General features: G+C 41.9%; 1 protein-coding gene across 1 annotated transcript; it reads left to right on the forward strand.

The window, feature by feature from the left end:
- Nucleotides 1-2,310: 2,310 nt before the first annotated feature.
- On the forward strand, nt 2,311-15,105 carry LOC121863638 (cell wall protein DAN4-like). The gene is made up of 3 exons (XM_042362392.1): nt 2,311-2,510; nt 12,845-14,490; nt 15,076-15,105. The coding sequence occupies exons 2-3, from the start codon at nt 13,669-13,671 to the stop codon at nt 15,103-15,105; spliced, it is 852 nt and encodes a 283-aa protein (XP_042218326.1). The 5' UTR covers nt 2,311-2,510; nt 12,845-13,668.
- Nucleotides 15,106-16,890: the final 1,785 nt, after the last annotated feature.

The raw sequence follows: 16,890 nt of genomic DNA on the forward strand, positions 1-16,890 counted from the left end.
ACTCAAAGGGTTTAGACTATAGATGATAATACACCTCCCGCTTCAACAAAAGTCCTGCGGGTTTTTATCTATATTGCAATAGTCAACAAATTTCAACAGAGAATAACACTATAAATAAATCATAAGAAAAAACTACCTCGTATACTTTCTCTCTGAGTCATTGATTTGAATTTGTTTCCGATTTCTCGTTAGACTGATATATTGCTCGTTCAATTTTTGCAATATTATTCTTTTTTCAATGTGCAATGTAACTTCTTTTGTTTTTGTTTTACATCTGGGGAAAATATATACTATTTTCCCGACTTTTTTCCCCCAAACTTTTTTCTCCTTGAGCGAAAAAAGCAGAATTTTTTTATATATATTTTATTTGTGTTTTTTTAGTACCAATTGTCTTCATAGTTGTTGGGGGAAAAAGAATCGTACCGCCCGTCTCCTTTTCCTCTTCCCTCTCACCCCACTCCCCTCTCTCTTACTCCCCTCCACTCTACCTAACCCCCCTCACCTAACCCCACCTCTCCCATTTTTGACTCCATCCATTTTCAACTCTCTCTCTTCCTCTACTTAACCCACTCTCCCTTCTAAGTAACCATCCTTCTCCCTCCCACTAACTCCACCACCCCCTCCCCCTCTCTAACCAATATCCCCCACATATACAGGTACATAGACAGGTTTCAATAGCGTTTATTATCGAAGGAAAACTTGATCCCCGTTCACGGTGGTTTCCTCAAACGTTAAATTAAATCCGAGTTTGTTGAATTTTCATGTGTGGTGACTGGAGCCGTACCACACACCGGGGGATGTTGACACCACTTAACCTAACCTAACCTGACCTGATGTGACCTGATCTAACCTTGCCTGACCTGACGTGACCTAACTTAACCTAACCTAACCTAATCTAACCTAACCTGTTATGTATCCGGTTAGATTAGAGAGAGAGAGAGAGAGAGAGAGAGAGAGAGAGAGAGAGAGAGAGACCCTTCCTTTAAAGACGTCACCTGTACTGATGAGATGTTACCTAACCCTAATATAGATATAAAAGTCCGTTGTATTAAAGCTTCATCAAGTGTGAAACCCCAATATAACGGATATAACGGATTTTATAGGTTGAAAAATCCGTTATATAGAGGTTCCACTATAGTCATATCTATTCACACCAGCATAAGTATAATTCCATTCATCGGCGCAGTGATTTACCGCCAAAACCTTATAATAAACTGCAAACTATATTTCATGAACGGAGCGACGTAAAAATTTCATTAAAAAAATATTAATTGTAAATGTTTATTGCATATTTAAAACACCGGAAACATAATTGGAATTTTTTAAACTGACTGCATCGTTTTTTTTACTACCAATATGAAGTGTTTTAGGGCATCATTAAGGAGATATTGTTGTAAGTTACTGCTTTTGGTGGTGATTGGAGAGTTGATGTGGTTGTTCGGGTTATGTCGTGTCGTCTCGGGTTTATGTCGGGTCGATTCGGGTCACTTCGGCTCACTTCAGGTTACTTCGGGTCGTCTCAGGCCGATTCGGGTCACTTCGGCTCACCTCAGGTTACTTCGGGTCGTCTCAGGTCGATTCGGGTCACTTCGGGTTGATTCGGGTCACTTCGGCTCACTTCAGGTTACTTCGGGTCGTCTCAGGTCACTTCGGGTTACTTTGGGTCGTCTCGGGTTGAGAATGTAAACAATATGTGTCAATAATCCTCCCTTGTTTTCATGGCTCTATCCTGTCTTTATATTTACTTCTTTAATATTAAATTCCCCTCTTATATCCTGTTTAAATACCCCTTGTTATATCCTGTTTATATACCGTTTAAATCACCTGTTTATATAACCCTTAACCCTTTAGATTCACCTGTTTATATAACCCTTAGATTCACCCCTTAATTCCCATCCATCTAAATCTCATCTGGATTTCTGGTCACATTTTTACGGTTCCAATACAATTACTTTTTTTTATCTATAATTCAATTCTCTACCTAATTACTGTTTTAAATATAATCTCGCTTATTTAATTACCTACAAGTAATTATAGTCTACCAGCTTGTGTTATTCTGTTCTATACTAGTTGGTATAATTATATGATGTATTCATTTTAATTATATAATGTATTTAATCTTATATGAATATATATTATACATGTACAGTATGTATATATAAATTTTGGCAATACAGTATATATATAAAAATCTTAGTAGTGTATATATATATATTGGTTGTATGTATGATCATTAGTTAGGCATAGTTAACGAGATAACTAGGACCATTAAGAGGCGTTAAAAAGTAGTTATGCACAGTTCCAGAGCTACACAATGAAGGGCCATTAGCGCACACCAACACCCATGGAAACGTCGTGCGTCTGGCAGCGTGAGGCGGCCACCCAAGGGTCCGCCCAGGGAAGTGCTGCCAGTGTCTCTTCAGCCAGTGTATCATGCGAGTGGGAAACGGTAACCTTTGACCTTTAAACAGTGACGTCATCATTTCGGGATTGTAACAGGTGTTCTACTGGTATGCTCCCCCCCACATCATCCTCTACAATGTGTTTAATGTTATATGACTTTGTTTATATCACTTTGTCTACAGTGAATGTAAACAAATTAATTAGTGTGCTTATGAAACTAATTTGTCTTAGTACTTATTCACTATTTAATAACTACGCATTAATTATTTTTTAACAAATTAGGATTAGTTAAAATGAAGAGAAATTGTCTTAATTATTTGTCGTGTTGTTGTAGTTGGAAGCGTAAAGCGACAACAGACTAATAATTATATTTAAATTAATTTCAATTTTATTTTCATGGTGTTGAAATGTAAAAATAAATAAACGCAAAATAATATTAAAAAAAGTTACGTGGAAGCTTTTATTTACAAACTTTTTATATATGATATACCAAAAGTATTATACCGTGAAAGATATACGAGAATATACTTTCCTAGCTAGAGGGATATACTCAGATTAAAGTATACTCCTAGTGAAAGTATTTTAACCAGAAGTACTGTATATATCAAAGCTAATAATAAAACGTTACAGGATATTACCAACAAGATTATTATACTCCAGGTGAATCATAATACCAGCCAAAAGTATTATTACGTCCATTAAGATACACTAAAGTTGGTATAAGACTTGTAAGGTAAATATCACTATGTCATTATACCATTAAACTTTACATCAGGAGAAAGTATACTACTGGTGAAAGTATAATGACCTACTTCAGAGCATAATGAAGATGGCATTACACATGAACGTAAAAGTATAATTAATTTGGGTTTATTTGACCCTGGATGATTTACAACAGGTTTATGAAAGTATTATTATCTATTTTCAAAGTATAATAAAAGATGACATTATACATGAACATAAAGTATTATGAATTTCGTTTTATTTACCCAAGAGTAATTTACCAGAAACTGATAAAAGTATTATTACCTTGTCTAAAGTATTCGACTCGTGGCATAAGACTCGACCAAAGTCTTATTACACCACAGTAACAACGAGCTTAAGCTTTAAACAATAAGCTTAAGAAAGTATTATAATGTGACTGATAATTATAATACTTCGACTAACCAGCTTAAAAGATTATCATGCCTGAACCAACACGATTGAAAATATTATACACTATCTGAGCCAAACAATTTATAACTCCTCAATTATCACGCTTTGTTTATAAAGTATAATAATTTAACCAGAAAGTTTAATAATTTATCATAACTGAACAATAATCTGAAGAAATTAGCATACCTTCATTAACCGGCACAAATTATTATACTTTAATTAAAAACCTGAACAAACTATCATACTTTTAACTCAAGACCTGAACAAGATCATCATACTCTCATTAAAATCCTGAACAAATAATCATACTTCAAATAAGGTATAATTTCTATGTTATATAATTCTGGTTAGTTGGGTGAACCGAATTGGCTGACTGGTGAACCGGTATCAATTTTAGTGAACCGTTGAGCTAGCTAGTGACCCAGTGATAGTAGCTCGAGAAAGTGACTCAGGAAAGTACCTTAAAGATACACCATTTGCTCTAGAAAGTGACCTAATTTAGTGCACAAGTATTATTAAGTTGCGGAAGTGACCGTGGAAAGTGACACGATGTACTACTGGTTTGAGTAAGTACGAAATTGGCCTTAGAAATTAATATTTAATCTGAGGAAGTAGAGTTAGCTCAGGGAAAGTGACCATAGAGAAGAAGCAGTGAATGAGAAAGTGACCTGAGAATGGTCAGGAAAGTAACACCAGGAAGTGAGATGGAGAGAAAGTGACATAACGATGGATACTCAACGGCGAAAGTGACTTGATAAGTATCTTTACCTAAGAAAGTGACATGCTAAGTATCTTTACTTAAGAAAGTGACATGAAAATTATACTCATTAGAGAGAGAAAGTAATTAAATACCAAGACTACCTAACCTCAAGAACCAAACTAATTAAAGAAAGTAACAGCAGAAAGTACCTATAACCCAAGAAAGTGACACGAGAAAGTACTGTGACCAGAGAAAGTGACACGAGAAAGTACTGTGACCAGGGAAAGTGACACGAGAAAGTACTGTGACCAGAGAAAGTGACACGAGAAAGTACTGTGACCAGGGAAAGTGACACGAGAAAGTACTGTGACCAGGGAAAGTGACACGAGAAAGTACTGTGACCAGAGAAAGTGACACGAGAAAGTACTGTGACCAGGGAAAGTGACACGAGAAAGTACTGTGACCAGGGAAAGTGACACGAGAAAGTACATGTGACCAGAGAAAGTGACACGAGAAAGTACCTGTGACCAGAGAAAGTGACACACCTGAGCTGCATAAGTAACCTGACCAATCAAAGTGAAACGAGACAAAATTTATGACCCAAACGGAAGACAATTAACCTTTGACCTCAATGTGATGACCCAAGTGATAATGATGACCTGGGAAAAGGCTTACCTGTATGACCTGTGACCTGAAGTTAATGAGTGATTTTTACCTGTGGGTCTGGTCACGGTGTATGGGCAGTGACGCATTTAAAGAGTGAAAACATTTGACGGAATTACGCTCTTGTTGAGAGTCTTGGGGGGCACACACACACACACACACACACACACACACACACATACGAAGGAGGTGAAGGAGTTGGATAGGTAGACGAAGAAGGAAGAAGGAACAAATGAAGGAAGGAAAAGGGGGAAGTGTAATGGTGTCGATATAATCATGTGTGTGTGTGTGTGTGTGTGTGTGCGTGCGTGTGTGTGTGTGTGTGTAGGCTAACATGTCCAGGTGGATGTATTGTGTTTATTTAACCTGTAAACATCTAGCTCGACCACAAGGTAAACATCTCCGAGACCAGGTGTTGACACGACCAAACATTACAAACAAACTGTATTTTGGGGTCAGTCAAATATATGTATGAGAGAGAGAGAGAGAGAGAGAGAGAGATAGAGAGAGATTCAACATAACTCCTATTACTGCCACAATTACTACAACTACCACTACCACAACAACCACCACCACTACTACCACCGCTACAACAACAACAACCATCACCACCAAAGGTCCCTGAAGCCCCCTTCCTCAACCACCACCACAACAACTATCACTACCACCATCACTACCACCCCCTACACCCTCCTCGACCACCATGAAAGGAGTACTAATTGTGTGATTTACGCATCAACCAATCCTCTTCTTCAGGGCTTCAACTCTCACTTAACTAGGGCATTCAGATCTCCCTACACCCCTCCCCTTTACCGGAGCTAAAGGGGGCTACAGACCACTCCCCCTTACTGCAGCCAACAAGAGTCCTGAGGGAAGAATGAATGCAGTGTGTGTGTGTGTGTGTGTGTGTGTTGATCTCTCTCCTCTTCCCCAAATTTTTCAATTGATTTGTATATCTGTGCTTCTCCTTCTCTCCCTCTCTCCTTCTCTTCCTCCCTCCTTCTCTCAGCATCTCTCTACCTTGCTCTCTTTCCACTAGCTAACTTTTTCCCTATATTCTTCTAATGTGTACCTAGTCTCTCTCTCTCTCTCTCTCTCACTGTATGTTATGTTGTAATAATACCCCCTGGAGTGTCTCTTATCCAGGTTAATTACACAGGTAATTAACTTATCATCATCAAGGTGTATATCACAGGTGTTTGTTGTGGCCGCCGTCAGCCAGGCTCGTTAATGGCCTGACCAGCTCGTTAATAAAACAATTTCATCAACCACTATCACTACCACTCTCACTACCACCATCATCACTACCATTACCACCATCACCAACACCCTTACTAACACCATCATCACCACCACCATTACCACTACCACCATCACCACTACATAACCTCCCAAGATGTTCACTACTAGCTGTCAGGAAAGGACTTAAGAGACATCATATGTATCTCTGTAGCCTCAGGTAATTCTGTAGTCGCTCTCACTCATCACTGTGTAATCCTTGTAATTAATCCTAACTACCTCATTAGAGTTAGATGCTTTGATGTTATTCTGGGCCTGACAGGAGAGAGAGAGAGAGAGAGAGAGAGAGAGAGAGAGAGAGAGAGAGAGAGAGAGGAGTCAAATACAGACTTCTATAACTCTACTTCTTGTATTTCACAAACAAAACACACACACACACACACACACACACACACACACACACACACACACAGGTAACATGGCCAGGTGTTGTCTTAATCAAGGAGAGTGATAGGTAAGGAAGATGCAGCATCACATTACCGTCACTTACCTGTACTGAATGTTGCCTAATGAGGTGAGTATGTGTTGCGTCTCACCTGGGTAAACATAACATACACACAAGGGACTTTAACACCAGATCATTTTTTCTCTTAATTTTTTTCACACGAGATTAATATTTTTTCTCTTAGTTTTTCATTTAATTTTGTCTCTATTTAACTACACCAAGGCACTCATTGATGACCCTTGTGCGCGCGCGTGTGTGTGTGTGTGTGTGAGTTATGAGAGGGGGGGTGTAATGGGAATATCTAAACTCACAAACTCCGGTAATGATCATAAACTTGAGGCATAACACACACTCAGCATTTGTCACTGTGTGTGGTGGGCGGTGGTGGGCGGAGGGTGGGGTGGGTGGTGGAGAGTGGGTAGTGGGTGGGTGGGTGGGCCGAGTGGGGTGGGTGAGAGGGGTGACAAGAAGGCTTCAATGTGTCATACTTGTAATTCGTAAATGTCATGTGGTCCTCATTATTCGAAGGAGGAAGCTCTACTTTTAATTATTTTTCTTGTTATTCTTGTTGTTGTTGCTGTTTTTGTTCTTCTTATCTTCTTTTTCTTCTTTCTTTTTTGTTGTTGTTCTCATCTTATCTGTTTCTTTTTCTTGTTGTTGTTGTTGTTTTTTGTTGTTGTTCTTCTCATCTTATCTTTTCATTTTATTTTGTTTTCTTATTCTTGTTGTTTTTGTTGTAATTCTTATCTTCTTTTCTTTCTTTTTTTCTTGTTGTTGTTGTTGTTTTTGTTGTAGTTCTCATCTTCTTTTTCTTCTTTTTGTTGTTGTTGTTGTTGTTTACAAACTCTATAAACATCCCGACCAAATATAGTCAATAACACTAAACTAAACATCTCAGAGACCTCTCACGTAAAAAGATCCAAGGTCCCAATGTCCCAAGATCCCAAAGGTCCCAAAGTCCCCAAGGTCCCAATGTCCCAAGATCCCAAAGTCCCCAAGGTCCCAAGGTCCCTTTCACAAAAAAATAAATCCCAAAGAGAAAACGAGGAAAAAATTAAATAAAGAAAATCCCACAAAACTTCCCGATTTCGGATTTTTTTAGGTTACCATTCAGTCAGTCAGTCAGTCAGTTAATCAGTCAGTCAGTCAGTTAGTTAGTCAGTCAGTCAGTCAGTTCCTTCGGGGCTGTCATGAACTGGAGTGAATTAAACAAACAAACAAAAATAATCACTCGAAGTATACGGGACACAGATTAATTTCCTGACTTTCATTCTGATTTTCGTTTCTTATTGGTGGAGGAGTGAGTGAGGAGGGAGGGAGGGAGAGAGGGAGGGGGAGGGAGGGAGAGAGTGGTGGGAGGAGAGGAGAGAGGGAGTGAGTGGGGGAGGGAGGAGAGAGAGGGAAGTGGTGGGGGAGGGAGGGAGAGAGAGGGGAGTGGTGGGGGAGAGAGGGGAGTGGTGGGGGAGGGTGGGAGAGAGAGGGAGGGGATTGAGGGGGAGAGGAAGAGGGAGGGTAGTAGGGGAGTGAGGGAAGGAGAGGAAGGGGAAAAGAGAGAGAGAGTGGAGGAAGGAGACCCTCTCTATCTCTCATCATCATTATCTCTTCATCATTGCCTCTCCCCTAAACCGAGCGGTAGAGATAAGCCATCTAGCTCTAAAGCCAACCTCTCCCTCTCCAGCTGACATATACTCTCACCCTTATCTCTCTCACACTCCCTATCTCCCTCTCTCTTCCATTATTATCTCTCTTTCTCACGAATTCCTTTTCTCATCCCAGGTCTCTCTCATCCCAAGTCTCTCACCCTCTCAGCCCAGGTCTCTCTCTCTCAAGGGCTGATGGTAGAAGGCACATTTTTCATCTCATCACACCATCGTCAACCAATATGCCCCCCCCTCCCCCCCCCAAAAAAAAATACCTGTTGGCAACTCGCTTCCACAATATTGACCAATTTTTTTTTTTATTTTTTTTTAGGGAGGGAGGTGAGGGCTAGGGTGGGGGTGAGGGTTGGTGAGGGAGGGCTCGGGGCAGGTGAGGGTTGGTGGGGGAGAAGGCAGGGTTACGGAGGATGAGGGGGGGTGGAGGTGAGGGCTAGGGGGGGGTGATGGTGAGGGAGGGAGGGCTAGGGGCCGGTAAGGGTTGGTGGGGGAGAGGGCAGGGCTGGAGGGATTAGTTATTCTTCTGTTGTTATTGTTGTTGTTATCTTGGCAGTGTTGTTATTCTGATTCTGTTTTGTTATTATTATTGTTATTGTTAATCTTAAAATGGTTGTTAATAATATATTTTTATCATTACTTTAGTTTTATTGTATTATTATTATTATTATTATTATTATTATTATTATTATTATTGTTGTTGTTATGAAAGTTAATAAGAAAGGTGGTGTGTGTGTATCTGTCTGTCTGTTTGTCTGTTTGTCTGTCTGTCTGTCTGTGTATCATTTTCACAACAGCGTCAACTACCGTAACAAAAGTGCCAATTCCAGCTACATAGAGGTATTAATTTGATGTAAACAGCGTCATTATGCAAATTACTCGAGCCAACTGGGCAACAAAACAACTTATAATCAATACCAAAAATAAAAAATAAATAAATAAAACTTCTCGTACAATATTAATTTTCACTTTTTGCCCGAGGGGAAAAAAATACCTATTGGGAAAAAAGTGTCCATTTCAAGTTTATTTTTATGGATAAGACAAAGTGGAAGATGATATAATAAGGAAAGGGATAAATAGTAGATAGGGTAAAGTGTGATGATAGGAAATAGACAAGGATGGAAAACTAAATGGTGTAGGAGACAAAGGTGTAATAGTAAAATAGATGATAAAATAGAAGATAATTGACTATGGGGAAATGTGAGGATATGGTTAGGTTAGGTCAGGTCACGTCAGGTCAGGTCAGGCTTAAATAAAGTGAAGTCACGTGTGAGGTGTGAGGTCATGGGTGTAGCAGCAAGGTGTGAGGTCATGGGTGTAGCAGTAAGGTGTGAGGTCATGGGTGTAGCAGTAAGGTGCACTAACGACCTAAATTCTTCACTAACTTTCTAACAATTATTGGAAGTAGATAATTCACACCTCATTTTATAACTCATTACATCCTCCTCTCACCCCCTCCCCCCCACCTCCCGACCTCTCTCACCCCCTTCCCCACCTCCCGACCTCTCTCACCCCCCCCTCCGAGCCCTAGGTGTGAAGTCTGGAGGGGTAGGGAGGGGAAGTAGAAGAGGTGAGGAAGGGTATTGTGTGTGTGTGTGTGTGTGTGTGTGTCAGTCATTCAGGCAACCAATATTAATAATAATGACAACAGCAACAATGATAATAATAATAATAATAACTACACAAAGACATCCCCTCATTAAGGTAAGTCGCGTCAGGTATTATACAGTTTAATACATCAAGTAAATATAAAAATCTCTCCAAGGTACACACACACACCACCTGTTCTCACCTCACACGTCACTCTTATCTTGTTCAACCAGCCAACACGGCCACGGGGGACTCAAATAATGGTGTAAGTATACGAGAAACACGGGAAAATACAACAATATACACGGGATACCAATGGAAAGCGCGCGAAACAGATATATAAAACACGGGAGGTCATTAAAAACACTTTAAACAAAACAAAACACAAAACAAACACCAAATAACATTAAAATAACACTTAGAATAGATGATAAAAAACATAAGAAAAACAACTGACATTAAAAAAAACACAAATAAAAGCAAATACAACAGACAAAACAAAAAAAACATGGAAACACTGAAAGGAAAAACAAAAGAGAAAAACACACAAAAAAAACACATACTCAAAAACCCGGAAAAACACAAACACACACCGTAAATAAAAAAACAAAACAAATTGCCTAAAAAAAAACACCCCAGAGATTCACATTTACTTTGAGCCAGTCGTCTAAACTTTCTTCAATGGGGATTCAGGACCACCGCGTATAATCGTAGTTTCAAGAGGATCCGGGTACCTGTCTCTCGTCTTTGTTTACATCGGGCACCTGGTTCCTGTGAAGATATAACACGTGGTTCTGTCAGTTCTGTTTACAAGGCTCTCTCTCTCTCTCTCTCTCTCTCTCTCTCTCTCTCTCTCTCTCTCTCTCTCTCACACACACACACACACACACACACACACACACACACACACACACACACACACACACACACACACACACACACACATATCTAAGTTACAGGTGTGAGACAGACTTCAATCACAGTTTATTTGGGAGTAAAAATAATGTTTGGAGGAAATCATATATACACGTCACAGTCTCCATCTGTTAGAGGAGACGTGTGTCAAGTCCTTTAATCATTAATAATGATAATGTCTAAAATTATTTATTTATAACTTCTCTGATATAATCTGGCCAAATCTAATCTAATCTAATCAGAGCTAAGTTAACCTAACCTAACCTAACCAAAGCCTAAATTAATCTACCCAACCCAACCACATCCTAACCTAAACTAACCCATAGATCATAGCCTCTTTATCCTCCTTTATCTTATCTTCTAGTCACCCTCACTGACCAAACATACACAAGACACAAGAGTAATGTTTTCCCTTGGTAGTAATAACACACACTTTAATAACCTCAGTGAAAATAAACCATTAAACGCCATGTTAATATACGACTGACACCATGACACAAAGACGTCATTTGTTTATCTTGACATCAGCTGATTTGTGACGTCATAACAATAACAAACATCAGCTGACTAGAGGGGAAGAGATGAAGAGGTGGGATTGTAATAATGATTTGTTTACAAGGATTTCCCGTATTATTGTTTATACTACTGAGAGAGAGAGAGAGAGAGAGAGAGAGAGAGACTTCACTTCATACACCTTCCCTCCACTCCTCCCACTCCTCCCTTGCCCTCCCTCCACACCTCCCCCTTGCCCTCCCTCCACATCCCACACCTGCCCCACCCCCCTCCTCCCCTTAGCCACCTCTTCTGTCGCCTCCACCACCTTCCCCTTTCAAGGCAAAGTAAATATTTGAGATGTGTGCCTATTAGAATATCGATTGGGTAAACAGAGAGAGAGAGGTTAGTTTTGGTTAGGTCACGCCAGGTTAGGTTACTCTAGGTTAGGTCACGCCAGGTTAGGTTACTCTAGGTTAGGTCACGCCAGGTTAGGTCACGCCAGGTTAGGTCACGCCAGGTTAGGTTAGGTCATGGTAGGAGTTAAACCCTGGGAAAATGGTAGGTGTTAATAGTCCACACGAGAGAGATATCCTTAATTAGTCTACGTAGAGGCGGTGCATAGTAAATAGGGCTTCCCTGGTCTATAGAGAGGGAGTATGGGGTGAGAGAGAAGGTGAGAGGGTGAGAGGGAAGGAGAGAGGGTGAGAGGGAGCGAAGGTGGGAGGGAGGAAGGAAAGATGGGAGGTGGGGGAGAATGATGAAGAGGGAGAGACTAAAGAACAGAAAGGGAGAGATGTAGGGCATATAGGTAGGGAGGGAATATAGTCAGGATGGAGGGAAGAGGGAAGGAAGGAGGGAGACAGAGGAAGGAAGGGAGGGGAAAACATAAAAAAAAAATTAACGAACAGGAATAATAACATCGTCATATTAACATAGTAATAATATTATATGATAATTGTAACACACACACACACACACACACACACACACACACACACTGTATTATAGCTATGCGAGTCATGTTTATTAAATCCCCCTCTCCTCCTCTCTCCCTCTCTCCTTCCCTCTCCCCCTCTCTCTCTCTCTCCCTCCCCCTCTCCCTCTCTCCCAACCCCCTATCCCGAAATATGTAATTGCAGATATAACTATACCGGTAATTTGCATACAGATGTGTGTGTGTTAGTCGAGGGGGCCTTAAATACATCATGCACTAGGGATACAAAGTTAACGCTATACACACAGGTACTACACACTAATTAATATGACCTGGCGTACCTGTTCTACCTGTTCCAGCCCATTTAATTATGGTTGAGGGGGGAGGGGGGTGTGGAAAGAGGGGAAGAGAGTGGCGGGGAGGGGGAAGAATGCAGGGAAGGGGGAGGGTTATTGGGATGGGGAAGGGTGTGGCGGGGAGGGGGAAGAATGCAGGGAAGGGGGAGGGTGTGGCGGGGAAGGGGGAAGTATTTAGAAGTGACAGATGTATTTCTAATTATATTTTTCTTTCCTAATAGTGTCCTTCTTCCTCAGGTGTGTGGCGTGTGAGCAGTGAAGACCAGTGAAGACTCCAGCACCTCACCTTGTCACAGTAGATCCGCACCTACAGGAGTATTCCCCCACCACCCTCCCTCCTTCAGTCGTCAGTGTTCCGTCTCTCAATACCCATCATTATCATCAACAACATGACTACTACCACCACCACCACCTCGTCAGTGTAAACAATAAACCCTCCAAGCCAAGGAATCGATCCCATCAGTTTTCAATTTGTCAAAAAGAAGAGAAAAACACAAACACCAAGAACCAACAAATAAATCCGATTTGTTTTCAACTCTTCTCTTCCCCTCAATAAAAAAGAAGAGAATCTATAGATCAAAAGTACAGTCGTGTGTGTCTGTGTGTTTGTACATATATATATTTTTTTTGAGGGGGGTGTATTTTGGACAGGTGTTTTTGTTATATAATGAATTGTTTTTATTAATCATAAGCAGGCATTAAGGTGATGGAGTTTGGTGAGAGTGAGTCGGATATTCTGGAAGTCTCGGTCATTTGTCTTTAGAATTCACTTGTTAATTTTTGTTAAAAGATGAATACCGCCACTTTGGACACTTTGGAAATGGTGGCATAAAGGCTGTGGGGGGGAATATGGCGGAGTGTTGTGAAAAGTAGTGTAAGTTAAAGGTGAAGGGAGACGCCAGATGTTTACTCGGCCAGGTGGTAACTCGTCAACAATATATTCCTCCTCTCCTTACCTTGATATGACCTGAAATGACCTGGAGACGACCCAAAGTGTTCCTCCCAGTGAATAAGATTATGCTGAACTGGACACTCCTCTTCCAGCTGGATTCTTCGCTGTCATGAGGCGTCTTCTCGTCCTCCTCTTTCCCACGTTTATTCTCTTGTCCTATACCGCTGCTTCTGTCGTCGGAGGCAGAAGTGGAGGAGGAAGAAGTCGCCCCGACGACCTCCAAGATGATGGGTCTCAGAGGACGCAGACGGCGACGACGCACTTGGGAGCAAGACTGCCACACCAGACCTCCTCCCTCCCGACCATCAAGCCACCACGACCCCCTCACAAGACCTCCGTCGTCGACCTAACCAGTGACTTCCCTACCGTCGCCTCCTCCGTCTCCACATACGCCAACACCACCACCAGGCGCCTCTTCTTCCCCACGGCGAGAAAGGAAACCTCAACCACGACCCCCAGTATCTCCTCCTCTCCTGCCAATGAGACACGCCCTTCAGAAGACCCACATCGGACCCCCGGCAAACCAGATGTCCCAGAGATACTCCCCAACACCACTACCACCACCAGCACCACCACCACCACCACCACCGTCGCCCCACCACCCAAGACTACCACCCCAGTGTACCGCCTCGGGGCCGTCTTTGAGCCGGAACACATCCAAAGCCTCTCTTCGATCTTCTTCCAGTCACTTCAGGAACAGAACCGCCTCATCGGTGGCGCCTACCGCTTGGAGGGCGTCGCTGTAGAGACGCCCGCGCTCACCCTCAACGCTCTTAAGGGTGCTTGCGAGACCCTCAAGTTCGAAGGCGTGAGTGTGGGCGTGGCGGTGGGCGTGACACAGAGTATCTACGCCTCGGGCACCCTGGCATCCCTGGCCGGAGTGCCGCTCATCGCCAGGTCCGTCAAGGGCTACGTCGACGAGACTCTCAAGGTGGGTGCTGTTATTGTGTCTCCGTCAGGCAGTATATTACTGTACAGTCACACCTCTCTATAACGGACTTCTCTTCATATAATCCGATAAAGAGAGATTACACATTTAACGAACCCTCCAAATAACGGACTTTCCTCCCCATATAATCCCTTACATACAGGTTTCACATTTAGCGGACCCTCCATATAACGGACTTTCCTCCTCATATAATCCGTTATATAGAGGTTTTACTGTAGATAACAGGAGAGTCGACATGATACACACACCTAACCTATTAACCTATTTTATAAGTATTTAACGCATCAAACGCCACCAGGGAAATATTACAGTCTGAACTATGAAATGTATTTAATTATTCTTTTCAATCTTTATAATAGACAACAACAAAAACAATCACGGACACTAAAATGGACCTTTGTGTGTGTGTGTGTGTGTGTGTGTGTGTGTGTGTGTGTATGCATCACATCTTAATACAAACAGACACAATACACCTCCAGCATACACCAGTAAGTCATACACTCATACACCCTCACGACAAACTATACACTCACACGATATACAAATTCCTGTCTTATCACACATCAGTTCCGTATCGAGGTTGATAATGGAAATTGACAGAGCCAGGAATAGATTCAGGTGAGGTCTATATATATATGAAGGCACAGGTGTAGGTACTGAGGTGGAGGGGGTAGTACAGGTGAGAGAGAGAGAGAGAGAGAGAGAGAGAGAGAGAGAGACTCCACAGGTGGAAAATCTATCTAATGATCAACACGTAGACAGGTGAGATGGAAACGAGGGTAGCTGGTGCGTTTTCTCCCCTCTCCCCCCAGGTCCCCTCCCCAGGTCCCCTCCCCAGGTACCCTCCCCTCATCTCCCTTCAAATCTCCCACCTACCTACAATAAACAGGTAAGTCAAAAAATTACAATTAATACACACCTGTCCTTATGACCTCCCACAACAAACACCTTTTAAAATAACACATAAAAAACCAATATTTACACTTCCTTTCCCACCTCTCAACCCCAGGGACCTTTAAAAACACGTGTCGTTAATTCACCTTTTCCTTGGCACACAGAACAAGGATCTTCAGTGATTCGTAAGTAAACAAAGTGTATTATTAAATTGCCTCATTAATTAAGTTACGGTATGTTGATTCTGGTCCAAGATGGCGTCGAAATTGCACTGTGACTCTGGGATTTGGTTCTCTGCTGACTCTATATATAGGATCTGACTCTCTGGTGACTTTAACTACGATCTGACTCTACTGATTCTACCTGGGAACTGACTTTCTGCTGACTATGCTGACTCTACCTATGATCTGACTCTCTGCTGACTATACCCGACTCTACCTAAAATGTGACTCTGCTGACTCTACCTCCGATATGAATATTGGCTGACTCTACCTAAAATGTGACTCTGCTAACTCTACCTACGATCTGACTCTCTGCTGACTCCACCTGACTCCACCCTAGGCTGTCATGTCAGGCGTAAATTGACTAAGTTCAGCCAGTCGACCACTAATGACCCACCAGGTATTCATAGATCCTTACAATGTGTACCAAGAGCGTCTAGTGGTGTGTGTGTGTGTGTGTGTGTGTGTGTGTGTGTGTGTGTGTGTGTGTGTGTGTGTGTGTGTGTGTGTAAGGCTATTCATTTTATAATCCGGGGAGAGGCAAGTGTGTGTGTGTGTGTGTGTGTGTGTGTGTGTAAGGCTATTCATTTTATGATCAGGGGAGAGCAAGTGTGTGTGTGTGTGTGTGTGTGTGTGTGAGGCTATTCATTTATAATCGGGGAGAGGCAAGTGTGTGTGTGTGTGTGTGTGTGTAGTGGCAAAGGCTATTCATTTTATAATCCGGGGAGGCAAGTGTGTGTGTGTGTGTGTGTGTGTGTGTGTGTGTGTGTGTGTGTGTAAGGCTTATTCATTTTATAATCAGGGGAGAGCAAGTGTGTGTGTGTGTGTGTGTGTGTGTGTGTGTGTGTGTGTGTGTGTGTAGCATTATTCACCGACTTGTATTTACCGACTTAATCCCTTGTATTTCCCGACTTATCAAACTTATTCCTTCTATTTACCGACTTATCACCGACTTATTCCTTCTATTTACCGACTTATCACCGACTTACCCCTGGTATTTACCGACTAATCATCACCAATATTTACCCAGCATAAGTGTAAAATACCATCAGCATTTATCATCATAGGTGAAAAATACCGCCAATAACGCCAGAATTTACCCTTCATAGGTAGGCCTTGAACTCGTCCTTACCTCTGGCATTTAATACTCTCAACTCCAGCCCCCCCTCCCCCCCTCCTGCCCCCCCTCCGCCCTCCTTAAAAAATGTTTGGATTAACTGGTATGATATTTAGCTCCGTTCACGATCTACCGCGTCCTACCTCCACT

This window comes from Homarus americanus, unplaced genomic scaffold (assembly GCF_018991925.1).
Source record: "Homarus americanus isolate GMGI-L3 unplaced genomic scaffold, GMGI_Hamer_2.0 scaffold41366, whole genome shotgun sequence".
Lineage (NCBI taxonomy): Eukaryota > Metazoa > Arthropoda > Malacostraca > Decapoda > Nephropidae > Homarus > Homarus americanus.

What these genes read in the sequence shown, in the direction of transcription:
- LOC121863638 (XM_042362392.1), top strand. Translation starts at nt 13,669, where the DNA reads ATGAGGCGTCTTCTCGTCCTCCTCTTTCCCACGTTTATTCTCTTGTCC. An exon ending in ACGTCGACGAGACTCTCAAG is followed by an intron (nt 14,491 to 15,075) that starts GTGGGTGCTGTT and finishes ATCACACATCAG; the next exon opens with TTCCGTATCGAGGTTGATAA.